The following is a 26836-nucleotide window of genomic DNA, read 5'->3' on the forward strand; positions in this document are numbered from 1 at the left end:
TGGTGCTTGAGGCTGAAGAGCAGGAGAAATGACAGGGAAGTCAGAAGGGCCAGATGGCCTACTCCTGTTCTTACTACTTCAGCTCTGATTCCTGGCTGTGGATTTGTCACATCTTTATTTCGTGACTCTATAGTTAATGCTCCTTGTAAGCAAGGTGTTAGAGCACCACAGGGATCTGTACAAGTTCAATTAGGTTGCACAGCCTGGAAGAATAACTAGTGGAAGCCTTTAAACGAATTCTGTAGCTCCTGCATCACAGCACGTGTGACAGTCTTTCATATCTTAGACCTGGATCATCAGTAACAGCCATTTGATAGAAGGCAATAATCTTTTAGCACACTTTGAATATCTACAGACAAACAATTTTAATGTTACATCTCGATGTTTACACCAGAGATGACAGAAAGTAATTTTCTAATACTTCCTCATTTTCATGAACCAGGTAACAAGTCAGCACATTTTCAATCATATGTACCTGATGAATACAACTTCACAGAGAAGCTTTTATCTTCTATTTTTGCATTCCATTCATTTTTATCATGGGTTGTTACAAGCTTGGATGTGATTCAAATACACACATAACAAAATCGCGTCTTTCATTAGAGCTGCATGTCTTAAACATCACACTGCACCAAAATGGCCATTCAAGCCAGTGGTGACTCCAAATTAGTCCTGCTATTCGTTCAGATTAATTGACTCATTTACTTATCACATCATCATCATTATGTGCTGTGTCATCTAGGGTGGTGGGGTGGAAATTCGTCTCTACCAAAGGAGGTGTAAGACACTCCTTCCCTCCATTAGCCTGCAGGTCCCCCTTGGGCAAGGTGGAGCACCTGCTTAGCCCCCCGATCAGGGTCACGTGAAATCACGGGAGCAGCTGGTGCATGTCATAAGTCCTGGTTATGCGGCCACTGACACCAGACATTCTCTGAAAAGTATTGATCTTGGCTACGGTCACCTGTCTTGTTAAGACACTGCCCAGAAGAAGGCAATGGCAAGCCACTTCCGTAGAAAAGTTTTGCCAAGAACAATCATGATCAAAGACCATGATCGCCTATGTCATTTATCACATATACATCAACATATTTCTTCTCAGTCCAGCAGTTACTTCCCTGATAAGAAACGTAATCTGCTTTCATTTTGTACATTGTGACTGCGGCCAATTGAGCTGATTGGGGCTGGCAGTTCAGCCACTTGTACTAAGGAGGGAGGAGAAGATGGCGGCGCGACGCAGCGCGAGTAGCCTCTCCAGTGAAATGATATTGTATTGTTAAATAGGGGCAGTGCACAATTCTGATTTGATGGAGACAGCCGTGAGAGCACGGAGGAACATCTGGAGTAACTTCTGAAATGCCCGGTTCGCTGCCACTGCTACTGTGCAATCAAGAATCTCCGGAGGGAGGGCCCCAAATCCTCGGCTTTGCCTGCTGCTGGCAGCTGGGGCTGGGGTCGAAGTATTTGGCAGAGATGGTGCTCGGTGTCAGAGGGCTAGTCGGAGCTCAAAGTTTTTGGGCGACGCAGAGTCGGACTGTGGTCGGGTATGGCAGGGAGAGTTTTCTTCCTTCTCCCGTCTGTGTGAGATGTGGGACTTTCGAGAGACTGAACTTTTTACCGAGCTAATGGCCTGTTCTTCATCAAGTTACGGTATTGCTTGCACTGTTGTAACTATGTGTTATAATTATGTGGTTTTTGTTAGTTATTCAGTCTTGGTCTGTCCTGTGTTTCTGTGATATCACACCGGAGAAATATTGTATCATTTCTTAATGCATGCATTACTAAATGACAATAAAAGAAGACTGCGTGTCCTCGTAATCTTAAAAAAAAAAACAAAAAAAAATCTAAACACACAGATGCTGGATTTAGGCACTCCTTTTGCAAACCTGGGATGAGCCAAGCACCGGTAGCACAAGCACATTCATCATTCAGTTCCTCAGTTAGTTCAACAGCAGAGCCCCATCATGCTGAGGAATTCACTTCTGCCATCCAGATGGAGAGCAGAACAGAATCCCTATTCATCAACGAGCAGCCTCAGAACATGCTGTTTATCATTAGCAACACATGCAAAATGCTGAAGGAACTCAGCAGGTCAGGCAGCATCCATGGAAATGAATAAACAGTCGATGACTTGGGCCAGGACGCTTCTTCAAAATTCCGAGATAGAAACTTCGCTGTGAATTTGTGTTCATCAGATACCGTCTGGCCCGTTGAGTTCCTCCAGCATTTTGTGTGTGTTGCTTTGGATTTCCAGCATCTGCAGAACCTCTCGTATTTTTGCCATTTGTGATTGAAGGCTCATTAAATCCTTCTCCAGCATCTTTTCAGGTCCCACCTTCCAGATCATAACAATGTATTGCATCAAATAAGAAGCAACAAGTGACCCACTGCAACACCAGCTGTACCAACACACCACAAAACAGCATCTTAGCTGAGGCCTGAGCTTCATTACAAGGCGTTTGACTTGTAGCAAGATATAGAGAATAGAGATATAGGGAATAGCCATTGCATAATATAAAGGTGATTCCACTTGGATTTGGAGAAGAGTGGGTCTATGCCTTTGCCATTTCCCGGATGGCAAGAGAATACACATGAATTTCAGCCATGAACACAAGGGGACAAATTCAAATCTTTCTAGCACCACCTCCCGTTGATTGCACCTGTGGTGTCACTTAAGCATTTCGAGATGTCGACTTGTTATCTCAACAGCTGCTTCGACAATGTTCCAGTGCCGTGCCATAGCCTGAGAGAATAGTATTGCAGTCAACTAAGTTAATTAAGAATGTGAATTGTGCTGCAACAAGGAGAAGCTGAGGCAAATGTTTCGGGGTATTCAAGCAGAATTATTTGAGCACTAGGGAGAATGGATAAGAAGGTTATACGTACTGTGTAAAAGTCTGAGCCACATCTATATAGCTGGGGTGTCTAAGACTTCTGTATAGTGTTGTAGTAATTTTACGTATTGCACTGTAAGCTGCTGTTACAAAAAAAATCCTGACATATGTGAGTGATGATAAACCTGATTCAGATATGGTTCACTATGGTGGACAGAGTGGGGGGGGGGGGTGCAGGAAGAGGAGAATCCTGGTTAGGAAAAGGGAGAGAGGAAGGGAGCAGGAAGCATCAGAGACACATTCTGTAATGATCAGTAAACCAATTGTTTGCAATCAAATGACTTTGCCAGGTGTCTCTGGGCTAGGTATGTCTGCACCTGTGCCAACCCCCACCCTGGTGCTCCTTCTCTGCTACATGTCCAACACCCCTTCCAAGGCACTCCACCCTTGCCATTCCCAACATCCTTTGCTCCCGCCAGATTTACACACCTGCTCTCTACTTCACAATGACAAATGCAGGATTGTACAAAAGGTCTTAAGCACCCCAGCTAGCTAGACTTTTGCACAGTTCTATACAGAAGGGGCAAATGATGAAGCAGGTTCGCCATAACCACTAACCTGGTGCAGACTACTAAAGCCAATTGTTTATCTCTGTAGGTACCTATTTTTCCCTAAAGGAATTTCACTATACCTATATCTTGAGGGAGTCTTGATGTGCTCATGTCCAAGGTCACCACAAAAAAAGTAAAAATTAACAACAAGTATTCACGTGAGTTGTTCAACTTTTCTGGTGCCTTTGCAACCAATGGTCAGGATACTCCAAACTCCAGGTTACACTTCTAGATACAGAGAAAATTTAATGTACTCCAAAAATAACTTGTTTAGCACTGAAATGAAGCTAGTAAAGCCACTGCCTTGCAGCATCAGACCTACGGTCAATCTGACATTGGGCATACTTTGTGTTGAATTTCTGAATCAAAAGCAGATTTAATATCACTGGCATATGTCATGAAATTTGTTAACTCTAGGGCAGCAGCACATGACAAATATAGAAAAAGTAAATTACGGTAAATATATATTAAATAGTTAAATTAAGTAGTGCAAAAACAGAAATAAAAAAGTAGTGAGTGAGTGTCCATGCATTCACTGTCCATTCAGAAATCGGATGGTAGTGGGGAAGAAGCTGTTCCTGAATCATTGAGTGTGTGCCTTCAGGCTCCTGTACCTCCTTCCTGATGGCAGCAGTGAGAAGAGGGCATGTCCTGGGTGATGAGAGTCCTTAATGATGGACGCCACCGTTTTGAGGCACTGCTCCTTGAAAGTGTCTTGGACACTACGGTGGGTGGTACCCATGATGGAACCAACTAATTTTAAACTCTCTGCAGATTACTTTGATCCCGTGCAGTAGCCCCTCCCCCCCCCATACTAGATGGTGAGGCAGCCAGTCAGAATGCTCTCCACATCTGTAGAAATTCGCGAGTGCTTTGGGTGCCATACCCAATCTCCTCAATTATCAACATACATCAAAGTTGCTGGTGAATGCAGCAGGCCAGGCAGCATCTATAGGAAGAGGTGCAGTCGACGTTTCAGGCCGAGACCCTTCGTCTGCCTGGCCTGCTGCGTTCACCAGCAACTTTGATGTATGTTGCTTGAATTTCCAGCATCTGCAGAATTCCTGTTGTTTGCTCCTCAATTATCACATTATTCCTGCAATTGAGTGGGTTTTCCCCCAGTGGCTCCATTTCCTCCCAACATCCCAAAGGTTGGTAGGTTAATTATCCACCTGAAATTGCCCCTGACAGACAGGGAATTAGTAGAATCTGGGAGGAACTGATAACAATGTGGGTGCAATTAAAAATGGTATTAATGTGGGATTAGTGTAAGTGGGTGTTTGATTGTCGATTCAGACCCGATGGGCTAAAGAGTTTATCTTTGTGCTGTATCTCAGTATGACTCCATAAGTATGAATAAACTAGTTAATCTCACCTTTGTTCATCTGTGCATCAGCTTCCCTGAGATCATTAATGATTAATAAATAAAAACACGTGCATAGTTTCTCTTGATGCAGAGTACTGATTATTTGTAATTTTGGCCATGGTTCACTACACTACTACAGACTAGGAGGCATATTGGAAGCTTTAAATGCCTAGAATGCACACTGCAATCAATATTTCTAAAAGCCGTCTGGATGTAATCAATTTTTCCTTCTCCCTCCACAATTTCATGAAGCCAATTTAAGAATTAACAATTTGCTGAAGCCCCACTCAAAGAGATTAGATAAAAACAGATAAAGAAAAGGTTGTTTCAATTATGAACATAGGTCATCAGTGAGTGGTTTTCCTTTTATCAAAAAAAAACAACAGGGCTACTTGGATTCCGAATATCCAGGGGCTTGTCAGGCCAAATAGCTTAGGGCAGAATTGAGACCACACTGAACTGAATAATCTCAGTTGGTACAATTAGCCAACAACATTACACTAGGCGAAATGATGGAATCAGCCAAATTTATTACTTCAAATCACGATCAAGTGATCTATGTTGAATGTGTGTATACAGTACTGTGCAAAAGTCTTAGGCACATATACTGTATATTGCTAGGGTGTCTAAGAGTTTTGCACGGTACTGCATTTGTCGACATGGAGTGAAGAGCGAGTTTATAAATCTGGCAGGAGGAAAGGATGTTTGGAGTGGAGAGCGTGGAGCACCGCGGGAGCAGTGTGAGACAGTTGGCAGAGAAGGTGTGCCAGGGCAGGGAACAGTGCAGGTGCAGACACACCCAGCCCTGAGACACCAGGCAAGCTTATCTGATTCCGAAGAATTGGTTTATTGGCCATTACAGAATGTCTCTCTGGTGCTTCCTGCTCCCTCCCCTCTCCCTTCCTCTTTTCCCAACCGTGATTCCCCTCTCCCTGCCCCCTTCCCACTCTCACTCCACAATAGAGACCCGTATTAGATTTGAGTTTATCATCATTCACCTATATTATGAAATTAGGTTTTTGGGGGCAGCAGTACAGTGCAATACATAAAATTACTATAGTACTGTGTAAAATTTAGGCACCCTTGCTATAAGTACTGTATGTGCCTAAAACTTTTGCACAGTACTGTAGATGAACATTAGGTTTCAATAGGTACATTTAATGTCAGAGAAATGTATACAATTTACATCCTGAAATTCTTTTTCTTTGCAAACATCCACGAAAACAGGAGTGCCCCAAAGAATGAACAACAGTTAAACATTAGAACACCAAAGTCCCCCCAGCTCCCCCTCCCCCACACAAGCAGCATCAAGGCAACAACTTCCCTACCCCCCACCCCCACCAGCAAAAAAGCATCAGTGCCCTCCACCGAGCACTCAAGTGTGCAGCAAAGCATCAATAAAGACACAGACTTGCAGTACCCCAAGGACTACTCATTCACCCGGTAATTCGACATACCACAGGCTCTTTCTCTCCCTTATAAGGGAAAAAGAGGTGTTCCCGTTTCACAGTGAGAGGAGAGACATAACGTCAGAAATCAGCGAGTTGTTTGTTAGAAGGCTGTTGTGTTGCCTTTTCCGAGCTCTGCACCCAGAGAGTCGCAGCTCTCTGGACACGCGGCCCATGGCAGCTAACCCACTGCTCCCAATGTTTTGTGTTCTCCCGCCATGCCTCAGTCAGGGCCACTGGCCTAGAATCAGCCCATCTCCAGAGCACGAAAATCCGGCATCCTGAAGGCACGCTAGTCTTCCAGGCCCCGTCTTTGGGATTTCAAAAAGCGGCCAGTCATGAGGCCCTGAGAACAGGTCCCATTCCCCCAAAGAACCAAAGTCAGAGTGTAACTCCAGGTCAGGGTCTAGATGTTGTGAAAGCAATGTTTGAGACCCATCTATAACAGGCACCATAGAGTCAAATATTATCAATCGATTGTACCTTGCTTCCAAAAGCTCCCTGTTCTGCTTGTATATTGTGGGTGCCGATTATTAAATCAGCATGATTGAGTCAAAACCAGAATCAGGTTTATTATCTCTGACTTACAGCATGTCATGAAATTTGTTGTTTTATGTCAGCAGTACGGAGCAATATATTAAACATTACTATATGAAATATAAAAATGTAATGCAGAAGGAGAGCAAAATAGTAAGGTAGTGTTCATAGTCACAGTCATAGTCATACTTTATTGATCCCGGGGGGAATTGGTTTTCTTTACAGTTGCACCATAAATAATTAAATAGTGATAAAACCATAAATAGTTAAATAGTAATACGTAAATTATGCCAGGAAATAAGTCCAGGACCAGCCTATTGGCTCAGGGTGTCCGACCCTCCAAGGGAGGAGTTGTAAAGTTTGATGGCCACAGGCAGGAATGACTTCCTATGACGCTCTGTGTTGCATCTCGGTGGAATGAGTCTCTGGCTGAATGTACTCCTGTGCCCAACCAGTACATTATGTAGCAGATGGGAGACATTGTTCAAGATGGCATGCAACTTGGACAGCATCCTCTTTTCAGACACCACCGTCAGAAAGTCCAATTCCATCCCCACTACATCACTGGCCTTACGATTGAGTCTGTTGATTCTGTTGGTGTCTGCTACCCTCAGCCTGCTGCCCCAGCACACAACAGCAAACATCATAGCACTGGCCACCATAGACTTATAGAACATCCTCAGCATCATCCGGCAAATGTTAAAGGACCTCAGTCTCCTCAGGAAATAGAGATGGCTCTGACCCTTCTTGTAGACAGCCTCAGTGTTCTTTGACCAGTCCAGTTTATTGTCAATTCGTATCCCCAGGTATTTGTAATCCTCCACCATGTCCACACTGACCCCCTGGATGGAAACAGGGGTCACCAGTACCTCAGCTCTCCTCAGGTCTACCACCAGCTCCTTAGTCTTTTCACATTAAGCTGCAGATAATTCTGCTCACACCATATGACAAAGTTTCCTACCGTAGCCCTGTACTCGGCCTCATCTCCCTTGCTGATGCATCCAACTATGGCAGAGTCATCAGAAAACTTCTGAAGATGACAAGACTCTGTGCAGTAGTTGAAGTCCGAGGTGTAAATGGTGAAGAGAAAGGGAGACAAGACAGTCCCCTGTGGAGCCCCAGTGCTGCTGATTACTCTGTCTGACACACACTGTTGCAAGCACACATACTGTGGTCTGCCAGTCAGGTAATCAAGAATCCATGACACCAGGAAAGCATCCACCTGCATTGCTGTCAGCTTCTCCCCCAGCGGAGCAGGGTGGATGGTGTTGAACGCACTGGAAAAGTCAAATAACATGACCCTCACAGTGCTCGCTGGCTTGTCCAGGTGGGCGTAGACACGGTTCAGCACGTAGACGATGGCATCCTCAACTCCGGCTGGTAGGCGAACTCTGAGGGGATGTAAGTGTGGCCTGACCATAGGCTGGAGCAGCTCTGGAACAAGTCTCTCCAGGATCTTCATGATGTGGGAGGTCAATGCTACCGGTCTGTAGTCATTGATTCATGGCTTCATGAATTGTTCAGAAATCTGATGGCAGAGGATGTTGTGTTCTTTATATTCATACGTACCGTGGGTTACTAATAAAGAACCATCTTTTGGAAGAAATAGAACTTTTATTTAACAACAACCACAACATTTTTACAATACCATGTTTCTCGATCTTTTTATCATTCCTGCGCATGCTCAGATCTCTCTCCAATCACGTTCTTACACGTTATATCACCACATCTTCCTTTCCTTAAAAAGAAAAACAATTAGCAATATTGACCAGAGCAAATGCATAATTTAACATGTCTCTATCAGTCTCTCGGGGTCTATGAACATGAGTAGACCTTCTAAGTGGTTCAGACAGTTCTTGTGTTTCATTGTTACTTCCATGTTTTGTCTGGTCTACATCAGTTAATTGAAACTCTGAAGTTGGCTCTTTCTTGAGGTCTTTGTGATTTCTTCTTAACACTGCTCCTTCTTCTGTTTGGACCATGTATGATCTGGGTTGTACTTCAAGTACTGTAGATTTCTGTGTCCATGTGTTCATTTTGTCTTGTATCCTTACTTCATCTCCTTGGTGCAGTTCAGGTAATGGATGAGAACATCTGTCAAAGTATGTTTTCTGCTTTGCTTTGTGTTCATCTTTCCATCTTTTCACTTGTTCACCTCCCTCTGTTCTCAAAAGGCTCTCATCTATTGGCAGATTGGATCTCAAACGGCGTCCCATCAAGAGCTGAGCAGGTGAAAATCCACATTCAAGTGAAGTACTGTGATAGGCTGACAAAGCTTTATAAAAATCACCTCCACTATCTTTTGCTTTGTGCATCTGTTTCTTGATCATTCCTACTGACTTTTCAACTAATCCATTGGACTGAGGGAAAAATGGACTAGATGTTATATGAACAAAGCCCCATTCATGAGCAAAATGTCTCATGCATTCACGGTTGAATTGTGGACCACTGTCTATGAAAACTTCAGGTACACTATTTCTGGAAAAAAACTGATTTCATGCATGCAATTACAGACCACACACTTCAGGATACAATGAGTAGTAATCTGTTATTAATAGATAATCAGTTTCTCGATCCTTCTATCATTCCTGTGCATGTTCAGAACTCTCTCCAAACACGTTCTTACACGTCATATCACCACAGAGAGGAAGAAGCTGTTCTTAAAAATGCACAAACTCAAGTGTGTACCAAATTGAACCCAAGCACCGTAGATATAATTGATGTAATTATAAATTTTATTCAAAATAATTGGATTATCTTTAATACATTGAATTCTCCTTTCTGAGCTACTCTGTTCTTCAGAAGTTTCTATCTTCTGATATAACATGCTGTTCCATTATCAGAACCAGCCCATGTTCTCAATTAGCTGGTCTATACATTCTCCTTTGCTGCAGAGGCCTGTAATTTAAATTTATTTTTAATATTACTGATATTTGCATAAAAAACATTTGAAGAGTCTATCTATTAGCCGAAATTGAAGTTCCTTTTTCTTTGTGTCCCTCTCCTTCACTCCAGAATGGCCAGGTGTTTCATTAGTGTTAACTACCCTTGAGGATCCAATGCAGTCTATTGTATTCTGAGTCCAAACTTAATTACCTTCAAAGATTGATAATAGCAGCTTCAAAATTGCCAACCAACTGCATAATAGTTGTCAGTTAAAGAGGCTGCACCATAGTTGATGGTTTTACATTTTTCTCCTTGGCTTTTTTTTAATGAGTCCCTAAAAATGGATTTAGATAGAGCTAAGGTGATAATGGAAAATGAGGATGTTCCATTATGGTTTTGAATATTTTATTTGACTTTACTCTATATAAATTAATAATCTATTTAGATAATCATCCTGGAGAGAAATAAAACCACAGATTTGCTTTAACACTCTAAGGCAAGGGTTCCCAACCTGGGGTCTACGGACCTCTTGCTTAATGGTATTGGTCCATGGCATTAAAAAGGTTGGGGTCCCCTACTTCAGAGAGATATACAGGTCAAATGTAGACGAATGAGACTAGACCAGTTAGGGAACTTGGTCAGCATGAGTAAGTTGGGTAACACTAAGACCCTGGAAATGCCTTTTCCAGTGGTAGACTGCAAGGAGATCTCCTACCACATTCATATTTTGTCTCCTTTTATGAAGGTGCTTAAGTTTCTGGTGCTTCTGAGGTTCACTGGCACATCCTTCTGTTCTCAATTCAGGAAGATGTGTCTTCGATGTTGTGCCTGAAATGCCCTTCTGCCAGCACAAAATACTACATGTGGAGAAATACAAGATATCATATTCTCTGTTTTTGCAAGCAGATCACCCTTGGACAGGTGTAGCACCTGCTTAGACCCCCCCCCCCACCACCCACCCCCGAGCCCCGATCAGGGTCTCATGAAGCCATGGGAGCAGATGATTAGGCAGAATCAACACACACACAGACCCCCACACCCCCACACCCACCCACCCCCCGGAGGAATTCAGCAGTTCCTCCATAGTATTCCTGACCTGCTTCAGTTCCTCCAGCGTTTTATACATATTACTCCAGATCGCTAGCATCCATAGTCTCTCCTTCATCTCCATTATAATTGACAGAATAACAGACTTTCCTCTGTGTTTCAACTAAAACTTTATTTCCATTTAAAAATTTCTGAGCATCTCTTCAGCTCGTGCAGTTCAGTTTTACGATCTTTTGCCGCAATGCTTCCGGTTTTGGAAATTGATTCTTTTTCCTTCTGAAAAGCCCAAGCCTTCTGATTTCAAACACAAGAGACTCTGCAGATGCTGGCAATCCAGAGAGCCACGCACAAAATGCTGATGGAACTCAGCAGGTCAGGCAGCATCTATGGAGATGAATAAAGAGTCGACGTCTCAACCTGAGACACTTTGACAGGACTGGAAAAGGAGGAGGAAGAAGGAGGTGCGGGGGGGGTGGAAAGCAGCACAAGCTGAGAGGTGATATGTAGGTGAGGACAAGGTAAAAGGGGAGACATAATGGGAAACGAGAAAGAAGAGAAGAGTGGTGAAAAATTACCAGAAGCTGGAGAAATTGATGTTCATGCTATCAAGTTGGAGGCTACCCAAATGGAATATGAGGTGTTGCTTCTCAAACTTGAGAGTGGCCTCATCATGGCAGTAGAGGAGGCATGGACCAACATATTGGAATGGGGAGTAGAATTAAAATGATTGGCCACCGGTGTATCCTCCCTGTTGCAGATGGATCAAAGGTGCTTGATTTCATTTGATGCCTTTGCAATTACTCATTAAGGTACCTAAAGCGATGTGACCTGGTTGTTTGCTGATAGTTTAACATCACTTCAACCCTTTTTCTTCTCCATTCGCCCTTGTCTTATTACTTTCAAAAAAGTTATTAGGTGCAGCAATTTCAGTCCTGCACGCTGAAACTCAGTGAATGTCGAAATCCTAAACCTCGGGTCAAAACAGATATAATCGTGATTGTGAAACTTCATCTAGTAGTGGATCCATCTCCATTTTTCAAAGACATGATTAAATCACTTGTTTCTTTACCAGAGCTTAACTTCAATAGAAACAGTTTTTGGCTTTGTTGCACAAGTCAAGGGTCTTATTTTACTATTATTGTTTATCCTATTATATTATTCTGCTTACTTTGATTTATTTGTAAACATCTTCTAAGATGTAAAAAAGCTTTATAGCATTTATTTTTTAATTGCAACAGCCTAAAATAATGCTTGTGATCTTAATGACAGATTGATTTTCAATAAATTCTCAAAAGTCGTTGAAACATATCCAGAGCCCGTATGACATTCACATTAAGCAAATTTACAGATGTGATTACATGTCCAGTATTTAAAAGGACAGTAATTTTGTCTATACTATTCAGCATGTTATAAACCAAACTAGATTATAGATCACTTATGAAGCTAATTTATCTCTTTTTGAAGGCTTTGCATTGGCCAACTTGATCACCGCTGATCCTGCAAAGTTGCCCTGTTATAGTTGAGATTTTATTTTCTATTTCATATATGTTTGAAACAGCTTGGGTGAAATGAAAATTTCTTCCCTGAGTCAATTTTCAAAATGCGCTCCTAATCTACTTTCTAATAACCCGTTTGCTGATATTCAGCTTTGATTTGACCAGAATTATTCAGCTCCTGCTTGCAGTGCAGCCATTATGTAAACAGCATCCAAGAGAGGAGTTAGAGACTTGAGGTGGGAGTGCCGGCCCTTGATATCAAGTCAAGATTGAAAGAGTGTAGAATCAAAGACCCCTGGTCAATTAACACGCACAAAGTGCTGGAGGCCAGACAGCAAATATGGAAAAGAGTACAGTCGACAAAGTCTGCAGACTTTCTCCTGTTTGCCTCTGGTCAATTAGCTGGAATCACGTAGACACTTTATTAAGTACACCTGCTCGTTAACGCAAATATCTACTCGGCCAATCACGTGGCAGCAACTCAGTGAATGAAAGCATGCAGACATGGTCAGCAGCTTCAGTCGCTGTTCACACCAAACATCAGAATGGGGAAGAAGTATGATCTGAGTGACTTTGACCATTGAATGATTGTTGGTGTCAGATGGAGTGATGTGAGTATCTCAGATTTCCTGGGATTTTCATGCACGACTGTCTCTGGAGTTTACAGAGAATGGTGCAAAAAACAAAACAAAGATGTCCAGTGAGTGACATTTTGTGGGTGAAAATGCCTTGTTTATGAGAGAGGTCAGAAGAATGACCAGACTTGTTCAAACTGACAGATTGAAGTGGTGTTGTTTAATTAAGATTACACAAGAGTAATTCCATATGAATCTCCTGAAATAATGAGGCAGTCCCTGTCCCTTTCTAGCTACAGTAACATTTCGGACAGATAGGCTTCACCTACACCTCCTATCTTGTACTCCTTCCTGTCCTCATCCTTCTTATTCTGGCTTCTTCCCCCTTCCTTTCCAGTTGTGATGAGGAGTCTCGACTAGAAAATATGAGTAGCCAAGGTATGATGTGGGCTTGACATGATACCAATTTTCTTATTGCAATTATGATTTCTGTATCAATGATTTTCACATGTTCAAAGGACATTTATCATCAAAGAATGTATAATATATACAACCTCGAGTTTATCTTCTTGCAGGGAGCCACAAAACAAAGAAACTCAATAGAATCTATTTTTTTAAAACCCACGCAAAAAAGGCCCTTAAACACCCAATGTGTGAGAAAAGAACAAACATGCAAACGACAATATGTAAACAAATAACACACCGAACATTAACCGCAGAGTCCCTGAGAGTGAGTTCACAGCCACGGAGCCAGTTCAGCACTGAGTTGAGTGAAGATGGTCCAGGAGCCCAATGGCTGCAGGCCTCAGCCACGGAGCCAGTTCGGCACTGAGGCAAGTGCTAATGGTTTCAGGGCACAGATGCAGACTCAGTTCAGCAGATATCAAATTCAATGAAGTAATTTAAGCATAGCACTGGGTTTTCACCTAGCTGACCAAGAAAAGTTTGAGAATGTGGTTACTGAATGTTCCAGTGTCCTGCCTTACCATTGCTCTCTAAAGTAATGTTGCATATTAACAGGTGGAACTGCCCAAGAATTTACTTAAAGTTGGGTATTCAATCTTTCCTATTAATGGAGCCATGATTTCAGCTCTACCTATATATATTTTCCAGATCTGGTAAGATATACATAGAACTGCATAGTGGTTGAAGAATTAATGGTAATGCCTGAAAAAGGGGCATCCATCGCCACACGCACAAAATGCTGGAGGAACTCAGCAGGCCAGGTAGCATCTATGGAAATGAATAAATAGTCGATGTTTTGGGCTGAGACCCTTCTTCAGGACTTGAAAGGAAGGGGGAAGATTCCAGAGTAAAAAGGTAGAGGGAGGAGAAGGAGATGGGTGAAGTCAGATGGGTGGGAAAGGTAAAAGGCTTGAGAAGTAGGAATCTGATAGGGCAGAAGAATGGACCACAAGAGAAAGGGAAGGAGGAGATGCACCAGGGGGAGGTGGTAGGCGGGTGAGGAGAGGTAATAGGCCAGAGTGGGGAATAGAGCAAGGGGGGGGGGAATTTTTTTTACTGGAAGGAGAAATCAATATTCATGCCCCTAAGTACCCCTTGCACCCAGTACATGCTCTCTTCTCAATGCTATCATCAAGGTGGAGGTATAGGAGTCTGAAGACATGCATTCAATGTTTCAAGAACAACTTTCTCCCATCCACTATCAGATTTCTAAATGGACAACCAGCCCATGAGCACTGCCTCAGTATTGTTTTCTCTTTCAATACTACATGTATTTATATTTTTTATTGTTATGTATTGCATTGTACTGCTGGCGCAAAACAACAAGTTTCACGACATATGCCGGTGATATTAAACCTGATTCTGATCATGAGAGCAAGGATATGTGTGTGTGTGTGGGGGGGGGGTTATTCCTTTTGTGGGGACATGTTGAACACAAACACATTGCATACAGACACCCGTTCCTAGTGCACTTGATAATCACAGAGAAGGTTTGTGTCTCTGCTGCTGCCACATGTTCCTCGTTCCTGTTGCCCACCAGGGAAGTATGTGTAAATAAGGTTAAGGAAATTAAGATTAAGACTGGGCAAGACATTGAATAATAGTTTTTACAAATACTCCATCTTTATATTCACGGCCTGAGGACAGGCTGTCATGTAAAAGGATTATGTTGACATATTATTTGTGTAGGACTTTAGGGAGCTACATGCATTTGCTGCAATCCATGCCTGATATCTGTTAATAAACTCTGAGTGGCAGAAGCTGAGTCATGAACATACCTTTTCTTTCTGCAATACTGCATCTGAGATTGAATTTTCCCTTGTCTCGCTTCTCTGTCTGACCTCCGTTGTAATATACATGTATTCATGCCACCAGGTTGGAGGCTCAACGTGATGACTGCTCTGTCTTTCCTGGATGACATGAATGTTTCAGCCAAGTCCTCAATGCATTAAATATTATTTTTTCAATCAACTAATAAATAAATTAAATTAATAATATCCGGCATTTTAAATTTCAACATGTCTTCACTCACATAATCCCAAACATTTATATTACAGGCTCAACTCATTATTTTTAACTTTGACTACATTAAACAGAGTTATTCAGCAATAGTGAAATTGATATTCTATCACAACGCAGAACTTCTTCAGTCAATGCACAATTCAAAGTACATTTATTATTAATGTATGTATACATTATACACCCTTGAGATTTGTCTCTTTACAGGCAGCCACAAAACAAGAAAACCAAAATAACCTATTTTTTTAAAAAACGACAAACACGCAATGTGCAGAGAGAGAGAGAGAGAAAACTAATCGTGCAAGCAATCAAAGTAAGCAGATAGTGAGTCCTCGGGTATGAGTCCGGAGCAGGCCCACAGCCTCGTCCTCAGTGCTGCGGAGAACAGAGTGAACGTCAAGGAACCTTGAGCAGAACAAGCCGGACTCTCGTGACACCCAGCACCTGGAATTGTGATCCAGCTGACCTAGCATTTAGATTGTCCAAGCACTGGATCGCTCCTCGCTCCGGGACCCAGTCTCTGTTGCCCTGGACCTGGATCCCACCACCACCTTCCGGCCCGTATATGACCCTGCCGAATAGACCCGGTGCTTAGACCGATCAAACCTTGCCCATCAGGAAGGAGATGGCTGCGTTGTTAGGGATCTGGGCAAACAAAAGAGATGGCCATAATCATCAAGGCTCGAGGAATATACCTTCACAGTCATTCAGTGTAGCAAAGCTTCAGTGTACTCCAGTCCACCTAATAGGGTGCATCTTCATAATGCATAACAGAGATATGTGCATATATTGCACACATTGAATCAACTGATCTTTCAAATTGAGGAAAAGATTAGATCAGCAGATGAAAGTACTATTTTAAGAGAAGATACAGTGCTGTGCAACAATTTTAGAATAGGGTGCCTAAGATTTTTGCACAGTTCTGTATTTGTCAACGCGGTGTGGAGAGCGAGTCTGTAAATCTGGTGGGAGCAGAGGATGTTTGGGAATGGTGAGGGTGGAGCACCACAGGAGGGGTGTGGGACGGGGGCAGAGAAGGTGTGCCAGTGGGGGGTGGGGGGGGCTGATGCAAACACACTCAGCCCTAAGACACCAGGCAAGGTCATTTGATTCCAAACAATTGGTGTATTGATCATTACAGAATGTCTCTGGTGCTCCCACTGCTCCCTCCCCTCTCCCTTCTGCCTTTCCCAACCGTGGTTTCCTCTCTCCCTGTTCCCTTCCCACTCTCAGTCCACAAGAGACCCATATCAGAATCACATTTATCATCACTCATGTATGTTATAAGATCTGTTTTTTATTTTGACCTTTTGCACAGTAGTGTACAGATGCCCCCATTACACTGTGTGGTACACTTGTACTGACAGACTTACAGGATAGTTCGTCTGGTCCTGCTGATGCTGGATATCCAAAGCACAAATAGAAAATGGCATTCATCAAATCAGATGGCATCAGTGAGGAATAAAAAAAGAGTCAACATTTCAACCCAATCACTGTTGATATGAAAATTTGAAGCTTGTTGGCCTTATGTTTTCATAGTAATTATCGGAGAAGTTTATCAGAAATTGGATTTGGACCCTTCCTTGCAGCTCTCCTCTCAGCTGGTGACATAGTGACCCGCCACTGACAGTTTGAGATGATATCTGATGTTTGATGGGGATAAGGGATTGGTATATCATGCATACTTTCTGACATTATTGGATATTGGGAATGTGAGTTTCAAAAAGCTTAACCCCCATTTACTCCTCAATCCTAATCACTCAGCTTCACTCTCATCACTAATTTATCCAAAGCTGAAAACCTTCAGCTATGCGTTTGCACCTATGACAAGCACAAGGAATTCTGCAGATGCTGGAAATCCAAAACAACACACACAAGATGCTGGAGGAACTCAGCAGGTCAGGCATTATTAATAAAAAGAGTAAACAGTCGATATTTCTGGTTGAGACCCTTCATCAGGACTGGAAAGGAAGAGGAGATGTCAGTATAAGAAAGTGGGGGGAGGGGAGGAAGAAGTACAAGGTGGTAGGTGAGAGGTGAAATCGGGAGAGGGTGAAGTACCTATGTACCTATGGCTTTACAGGTAGTGAGCTAAGATCATTTACTGTATTTAGGCTGGGCAGCTGCTTTACAGACAAGAGAAAATTTGCAGATGCTAGAAATCAAAGTAATACACACAAAGTGCTGGAGGACCTCAGCAGGCCAGGCAGCATCTATAGAAAAGAATAAACAGTCGCGTTTTGGTGTGTGAACTTTCACCAGGACTGTTTTACAGCAAGCACAGATGGGATGAGCTGAAGGTTTCATAATTTTTTTAATGATTTTTTGATTATTCTATTGCAATACTCCAGATATTCCCCCCTCGTTTAAGGATAACCAGAACACTGGATACCTTGTCCCATCTCAAGGTGCATCTCATTCATTCATTGCTCCTTTGCTTCAAGAGCCTCAGTTCTTAAAAAAAAAAGAGATCATCCCATGTCCCTCCATACTGCTGTACATTGATATTGGTACTCCCCTAACGTAAACTTCTTTAGCGCACCCCCCCCCACCCTACCCACCACTTTAAATGTGCCACCACCGGCAGCTGTCTTCACTCTTCACTTTGAAACCCACTTTTCCTAACAATCCTTCTGTCACACAGCATGGAGTCTTAGAAAAACATGGCACAGAATCTGGTCCTTTACATCAACTGGTCCATGCCATCAAGATGCCCGTCCAAGCTGATCCCATTAGCCCATTTGCTTGAATTTGCCCCGGACTTTCTAAATTTTCCTATCCATGTACCTGTCCATAGTAACAGACAGAAAGATGAGCACATACACTAAAAACAGAATACTGCAGTGCTACATTTATTCTATCCTGACTTACGGAAGTGAATGCTGGACCATTTCTCCAGCAATGGAAAAGAAACTAGAAGCAGCTGAATTCTGGTTCTACAGGAGAATGTTAAAAATATCATGGACCACACACACACATCAAATGAAGAAGTTCTCAGAAGATCCCAAGCAGTTCGATCACTCATATCAGCAATAAGAGAAAGACAACTCAGATTCCTAGGACACATCATGCAGAAAGATGAACTGGAAAAACTCATACTCTCTGGAAAGATTGAGGGGAGCAAACCTAGAGGAAGACCTCAGCTTATGTACATCAAAAGCATAACCAGGTGGCTACACATCGAGGAAATGGAAGTCATCCAAAAAACAGATCTATATGGGAAAGCATGGTCACCAAAATCCGCATCAGATATGGTACCTAGACAGACAGACAGTACCAACTGTCTCTTCAGATTTGTATTGTACCTGCATCAGCCACTTCCTCTGGCAACTCATTCCACCTACGTACCATTGTGTGTGTGGAAAAAAAAGAAAGGAAGTTGTCCCTCAACTTCCAATTAAATTTTTCCCCTCTAGTAGAGTACTTGATACTGACTCATCCCATATTAGTTTAGCTGACTCATCAACATTCTTATGAAAAACATTAGGATCTTCTTCATGTTAAGGATGCTGTGCAGGTGGAAGCTTGTGCTGTTTGTTTGGGGCTAGTGGGGCAGTGCAGTTAAAAGCATTAAAAAGTTTGTGTGGTGCAATGCATGCCAGCTTTAGTGAAGGACAGAAGTTTTCCCAGTGCTCAAGGATGAATGTTTAAACCACTGTCCACCAGACCTTCCCTCAGAACCTCCAACATCCCCATATGTCTGAAGATCTAAAGATTAGCTTTATTTGTCATGAGTACATCAAAATACAGTGAAATGTCCTGCTTGCGTCAAATTAAATCAAATCAGCGAGGGTCGTGCTGGCCAGCTTGCTAGTGTTGCAACACTTCTGGCGCCAATATAGACCATAAGACCATAAGACAAAGGATCAGAAGTAGGCCATTTGGCCCGTCGAGTCTGCTCCGCTATTTTATCATGAGCTGATCCATTTTATCCTATTTAGTCCCACTGCCCCGCCTTCTCACCATAACCTTTGATGCCCTGGCTACTCAGATACCTATCAATCTCTGCCTTAAATACACCCAATGACTTGGCCTCCACTGCTGCCCGTGGCAACAAATTCCATAGATTCACCACCCTCTGACTAAAAAAATTTCTTCGCATTTCTGTTCTGAAAGGGCGCCCTTCAATCCTGAAGTCATGCCCTCTCGTACTAGACTCCCCCATCATGGCAAACAACTTTGCCACATCCACTCTGTCCATGCCTTTTAACATTCGAAATGTTTCTATGAGGTCTCCCCTCATTCTTCTAAACTCCAAGGAATACAGTCCAAGAGCAGACAAACGTTCCTCATATGTGAACCCTCTCATTCCCGGAATCATTCTAGTGAATCTTCTCTGTACCCTCTCCAACGTCAGCACATCCTTTCTTAAATAAGGAGACCAAAACTGCCCACAGTACTCCAAGTGAAGTCTCACCAGTGCCTTATAGAGCCTCAACATCACATCCCTGCTCCTATACTCTATTCCTGTAGAAATGAATGCCAACATTGCATTCGCCTTCTTCACTACTGACTCAACCTGGAGGTTAACTTTAAGGGAATCCTGTACGAGGACTCCCAAGTCCCGTTGCATCTCAGAACTTTGAATTCTTTCCCCATTTAAATAATAGTCTGCCCATTTATTTTTTCTGCCAAAGTGCATAACCATACACTTTCCAACGTTGTACTTCATTTGCCACTTCTCTGCCCATTCTTCCAATCTATCCAAGTCTCTCTGCAGACTCTCCGTTTCCTCAGCACTACGGGCCCCTCCACCTATCTTCGTATCATCAGCAAACTTAGCCACAAAGCCATCTATTCCATAATCCAAATTGTTGATGTACAATGTAAAAAGAAGCGGCCCCAACACTGATCCCTGTGGAACACCACTGGTAACCGGCAGCCAACCAGAGTAGGATCCCTTTATTCCCACTCTCTGTTTCCTGCCAATCAGCCAACGCTCTATCCACGTATGTAACTTTCCTGTAATTCCATGGGCTCTTATCTTGTTAAGTAGCCTCATGTGTGGCACCTTGTCAAAGGCCTTCTGAAAATCCAAATATACAACATCCACTGCATCTCCCTTGTCTAGCCTACTGGTAATTTCCTCAAAAAATTGTAATAGGTTTGTCAGGCAGGATTTTCCTTTAAGGAATCCATGCTGAGTTCTGCCTATCTTGTCATATGCTTCCAGGTACTCTGTAACCTCATTCTTGACAATCGACTCCAACAACTTCCCAACCACCGACGTCAAGCTAACAGGCCTATAATTTCCTTTTTGCTTCCTTGCCCCCTTCTTAAATAGCTGAGTGATATTTGCAATCTTCCAGTCTTCCGGAACCATGCCAGAATCTATCGACTTTTGAAAGATCATCGCTAATGCCTCTGCAATCTCCACAGCTACTTCCTTCAGAACACGAGGGTGCATTCCATCTGGTCCAGGAGATTTATCGACCCCTTTAGCCTATTCAGCTTCCTGAGTACCTTCTCTGTCGTAATTGTGACTGCGCACACTTCTCTTCCCTGCCACCCTTGAGTGTCCGGTATCCTGCTGTCTTCCTCAGTGAAGACTGATGCAAAATACTTGTTCAGTTCCTCTGCCATCTCCTCATCTCCCATTACAATTTCTCCAGTATCATTTTCTATCGGTCCTATATCTACTCTCACGTCTTTTACTCTTTATATACTTGAAAAAGCTTTTAGTATCCTCTTTGATATTATTTGCTAGTTTCCTTTCATAGTTAATCTTTTCTCTCTTAATGACCTTCTTCGTTTCCTTTTGTAAGGTTTTAAAAACTTCCCAATCCTCTGTCTTCCCACTAATTTTTGCTTCCTTGTATGCCCTCTCCTTTGCTTTAACTTTGGCTTTGACTTCTCTTGTCAACCACGGTTGCAACCTTTTTCCACTCGAAAATTTCTTCTTTTTTGGAATATACCTGTCTTGCACATTCCTCATTTCTTGCATAAACTCCAGCCACTGCTGCTCTGCCGTCTTTCCCGCCAGTGTCTCTTTCCAGTCAACTTTGGCCAGTTCCTCTCTCATGCCACTGTAATTTCCTTATAGCATGCCGACAACTCACTATCCCTCACCATCTATAAAATAAAGGCAACCGTTAGTCTTGCGAGACCCTGGATCTACGCCTGGAAAGTCTTCACTCTCCAGGGCGCAGGCCTGGGCAAGGTTGTATGGAAGACCAGCAGTTGCCCATGCTGCAAGTCTCCCCTCTCCACAACACCGATGTTGTCCAAGGGAAGGGCATTAGGACCCATACAGCTTGGCACCAGTGTCGCTGCAAAGCAATGTGTGATTAAGTGCCTTACTCAAGGACACAACACGTTACCTTGTCTGGGGCTTGAACTCACGACCTTCAGGTTGCTAGTGCAATGCCTTAACCACTTGGCCTCGTGCCCACACGTACCCTCGCCATTAGTATCATCATTATGTGCTGTCTAGTATGATGAAGTTGATCATGATTGTTCTTGGTAAATTTTTCTGCGGAAGTTGTCTGCCATTGCCATCTTCTGGGCACTGTCTTTACAAGATGGTTGACCCCAGCCTTTATAAATACTCTTCAGAGGTTGTCTTGGCGTCAGTGGTCACATACCCAGGACTTGTGAGATGTACTAGCTGCTCATACAACCATCCACCACCCACTCCCATGGCTTCACGTGACCTTGATTGGGGGGCTAAGCAGATGCTACACCTTGCCCACGGGTGACCTGCCGGCTAGTGGAGGGAAGGAGCAACTTACAACACATTTGCTTGAGATGTATCTTTACCCCACCACCCAAAAAGCCTAACCATTCATCTTTGGAGTGTGGAAGGAAAGCACAGCACCCAGAGGAAGCCCACACACTTATGGCGTGAACGTACAAACTCTTTACAGACAGCTGCAGGAATTGAATCCCGATCACTACTTACTGCCGCATAAACAATTCTCAAACCGCTACTCTACTGTGCTGCTTCTTGCTAGGCAGACACCCAGTAGTGATATAGGAAGGATAATGAGGCTTTGGAGAGAGCTTAGAAGAGGCTTACCAGGATCCTGTCTGGTTTAGAGGGCATGCGCTATCATGAGAGGCTGGATAAACTTGGGTTGTTTTCTCTATAGAGTGCCGGAGGCCGAAGGGAGATCAGAAAGAGGTTTACGGGATTATTAGAGGCATGGAAAGAGTGGACAGAAAGCATCTGTTTCCCAGGGTTGAAATATTTAATACCAGAGGGTGTGCATTGAAGATGAGAGGGGGTAGGTTCAAAGGGGACATGAGGGGTAAGTTTTTTGCTCAGACAGTGATGGATGCCTGGTAGGGTGGTAGATGCAAATACATTAGAGGCTTTGAAGAGATGTTTGAATAGGTACATGAATGATTGGAGGATGCAGAGTTATGAACATGGTGTGAGTAGGAGGGGCATTAATGTTTGGGTGTTTTTGATTTGCTTTTTAGCTGGTTCAGCACAATATTCTGGGCCAATGACCTGCTTCTGTGCTGTACTGTTCTATGTTTTATTAAAATCAGACTGTTCTTTAGAAATTAAACTGGAATAGCAATGTAAACGCTGGGAGTGGAAGTTACACCCCATTATAGCAGAGGTGGCAGAGCCATTTGAAGAGAAAGTCTCTGCTGGCATATTCTTACAAATCAATATACTGCTCAGAACAAATATTTGAAGTAGCATCATCAGTACAATTCACGGCCTCCTTAGAGTCCACGTTAAACTGACTGAAAACCTGCAGCATAATGATCAAAGGAAATTGGTAGCAATGTGTAGCCATGCTGCAGTGCTCTTGGCTGTCAAGCTGTTCCAGGCATTCAATCATCACACCACAGAAAGCAGCAAATGTGAGGGCAAAACCCACAGGACTCCAGATAGAGCGTTGTCAGATGTGATGATTTGATGTCTCCGATGTAGGATCAATATCAAAATAAATCATCTTAAAATTGATCTTATTCTACGGCTGGTATAAATAAATGTGCACTTTTTTTGTACACTTATCTGCCTTTGGTAATGGGATTACAACCTTTTTGTATCTCTTTGATTTCATGTTTTAATGTTCATTTTTATGTGTATTAATCTGTTATATACTATACATATTATGTATTGTGTTCCTGCATTATAGAGTAACAAATCTGTCCTTTCTCTGTATTGAAACCCAGTGTCATGCAGAATCTCACCTATTTTCATCTGTAATGTATGACACTGTTATAAAGAACAAGTCTCCTGCCCCAGCCCTGATGACCATAGATTTCAGTTTTACCAGGGCCTTGATCAAACAGTATAAATATGGTAAATTTGTACTTTTTTTTTGTACATTTGTCTGTGTTTGGTAAAGAGAATACAGCCTTGCTGTATCTCTCTGGCTTCATGTTCTATTGTTCATTTGTATATGTATTAATCTGTCATTTTATATAATATACATATTAACAAGGGGAGCTGAGTACAGGAGCAAAGAGGTCCTTCTGCAGTTGTACAGGGCCCTAGTGAGACCACACCTGGAGTATTGTGTACAGTTCTGCTCTCCAAATTTGAGGAAGGACATTCTTGCTATTGAGGGAGTGCAGCAGAAGTTCACAAGGTTAATTCCTGGGATGGCGGGACTGTCATATGTTGAAAGATTGGAGCGACTGGGCTTGTATATACTGGAATTTAGAAGGATGAGAGGGTATCTGATTGAAACATAAAAGGTCATTAAGGGATTGGACACGCTAGATGCAGGAAACATGTTCCCGATGTTGGGGGAGTCCAGAACCAGAGGCCACAATTTGAGAATAAGGGGTAGGCCATTTAGAATGGAGTTGAGGGAAAACTTTTTCACCCAGAGAGTTGTGGATCTGTGGAATGCTCTGCCTCAGAAGGCAGTGGAGGCCAATTCTCTGGATGCTTTCAAGAAAGAGTTAGATAGAGCTCTTAATGATAGCGGAGTCAAGGGATATGGGGAGAAGGCAGGAACAGGGTACTGATTGTGGATGATCAGCCATGATCACAGTGAATGGCGGTGCTGGCTCGAAGGGCTGAATGGCCTACTCCTGCACCTATTGTATACATAACTTCACTCATCCCATCACTGAAATGTTCCCACAACCTATGGACTCACTTTCAAGGACTCTTCATCTCATGTTCTTGATGTTTATTGCTTATTTATTTATTATTTTTATTATTATTATTTCTCTCTTTGTACTTGCACAGTTTTCTTACCTTTTGCACATTGATTGGCCGTCTGTCCTGTTGCATGCAATCTTTCATTGATCCTATTACATTTGTTATATTTATTGTGAATGCCCACAAGAAAATTAATCTCAGGGTTGTATATGGTGACAAATGTCCGAGGTGAATGACATATGTGAGTGATAATAAACCTGATTCTGATATGGATATTTATAGTGGACTGAGAGTGGGATGGGGACAGGGAGAGGAGAATCATGGGTGGGAAAAGGGAAAGGGAGAGAGGAGGGGGCGGGAAACACCAGAGAGGCATTCTGTAATGATCAATAAACAAATTGTTTGGAATTAAATGACCTTGCCTGGTGTTTCAGGGCTGGGGGGTGTCTGCACCCAGCCCACCTCCACCCTTCTGACAGTCCTTCTCTGCCACCTGTGTCACTCCCCTCCCGTGGCACTCCAACATCACCATCCTTTGCTCTTGTCAGATTCACAAACTCGCTCTCCATCCCACATTGACAAATACAGTACAGTGCATAAAAGCCTTGGGCACCCTGGCTATATATATGTGTGCTGAAGACTTTTGCACAGTACTGTATATACTTCGATAATAAATTTACTTTGAGCTTTGATTTTTTTGTAGCAGGCAAAATACTCCTCAGCACTGGTAAGAATTAAGAATCCACAGAATAAAGAATGTTGTTCGGAGCAAGACAATAAAACCGTAATCCAACAGTTCCTCGTGAATCATGTGTAATTAACTCTAAGTGTAAACCACAGCAACAGATGTTCCAACATCAACAATCTTTTTTTGAGGTGTATGCATATGATAACCATAAGAATCAATCAGCATTAACAGAAAGGTACTGAAGAAAAATTATACTATCTGTGGCACATGAAGGATTGAAAAATTCATGCGTCTATCCCATTAAATTCAAATTTAATTACATTAGCTGCTGCATTTCACTGCATCTAAATGCCACTCCTTCAAACCAGTTTAGTAACTTGAGTTTGCTGTATTCAGTATTAATACTGAGTGTGGACTCTTGGTTGTACCTCTGTTTATTGTGTTTCACTGTCTTCATAGGCCATTTCATTCCTCACACCTCTGGCCGTGATCTTTGTGGTCAAAATAATTCAACGGACAGATAAAACAGAGATTAAAGAGGCCTGTTTAGGTAAGATATTCACTTAATGTATGTAGTTAAATTATGTTTTAATTTCTCTTCTGTTCTTGTAGTTTGAATCGATCCTATAACACCTGTATTTTTTGACACTCAGCTGTCTCTCTGGCCCTTGCTCTGAATGGAATCTTCACCAACACAATTAAGCTAATAGTGGGAAGGTGAGTTGCGATTATTTAATACGTATGTCATTTTAACATCAGTTCTGTGAATTCTATCAAACTGTTTGGCACTGGCTTGGGGAAAATTAATGACACAGCTTGCTGCGCAAAGCGAGAACAAAATTATCCTTGCAGTGAGGAAGAAATGGAAAAGCATTTGCTTGTCCATGTTCAGGCTTTGGGTGTCTGGCAAAGGAATTAAAATGATGTATACGAAGCAGTAATTCTTAGAAAACTGAGAACAGCCCATCATTATGCAAGAATAATTCATGTTCAGTCAGACTTTATTCAATTTTGTTTAATTTCTCCCTTGAATGGAGATTGAACTCTACTTCTCTCACCCAGTCACTGAACTGTACCGCACAACATATGGACTTACTTTCAAGAAGTCTTCATGTCTAATACCAGAGGGCATGCATTGAAGGTGAGAGGGGGTAGGTTCAAGAGGGAAGTGAGGGGTAAGTTTTTTACTCAGAGAGTGGTGGATGCCTGGGATGCGCTGCCTGCAATGGTGGTAGAGATAAATACACTAGAGGCTTTTGAGAGATAGGCACATGGATGTAAGGAAGATGGAGGGATATGGTCCTAGCATGGGTAGGAGGGGTTAGTGTTTGTATGTTTTTGATTTTCTCTTTAGCTGGTTCAGCATAACATTGTGAGCTGATTAGCCTGTTCCTGTGCTGTACTGTTCTATGTTCTATATTCATCTCAAGTTCCCAGTATTTATTGCTTGCTTACTTATTATTATTATTATTATATTTTTCTCTGCTCAGGTTTATAAAACTTGAGGTACATGCATAGCCAAGCTGACTCATTTCTCAATTGCTAGGAACTTCCAGACTATTCCTGTGGTGTTTAGTATTGTGGCTTTCTGAGGATTTACATAAATGAGCCTAGTTGTTTAATACTATTGTGTTGTGACTTTGGGAGGATGCCAGTTGTAGATATTACTTTTGGGGAAAAGTATACCCTGTTTACGTTCCATAGTCTTTCAATTTCCTCTCTTAATTCGGCATATTGATTTCTGTATGTTATGTGTGTTTGGAATGACTATATCTATTAAGTAAGTTG

General features: G+C 42.5%; 1 protein-coding gene across 3 annotated transcripts in view; it reads left to right on the forward strand.

The window, feature by feature from the left end:
• Positions 1 to 26836, forward strand: part of plpp4 (phospholipid phosphatase 4) — a 406496-nt gene that overhangs the window by 162750 nt on the left and 216910 nt on the right. For all 3 annotated transcript variants that reach the window (XM_063071213.1, XM_063071215.1, XM_063071214.1), the window contains exons 3-4: positions 25508 to 25598; positions 25702 to 25765. In XM_063071213.1, coding sequence (XP_062927283.1) covers positions 25508 to 25598; positions 25702 to 25765 — 155 coding nt within the window. The remainder of the gene's footprint in view (positions 1 to 25507; positions 25599 to 25701; positions 25766 to 26836) is intronic.

Source organism: Mobula hypostoma, chromosome 19 (genome assembly GCF_963921235.1).
Source record: "Mobula hypostoma chromosome 19, sMobHyp1.1, whole genome shotgun sequence".
Taxonomy (NCBI): domain Eukaryota; kingdom Metazoa; phylum Chordata; class Chondrichthyes; order Myliobatiformes; family Myliobatidae; genus Mobula; species Mobula hypostoma.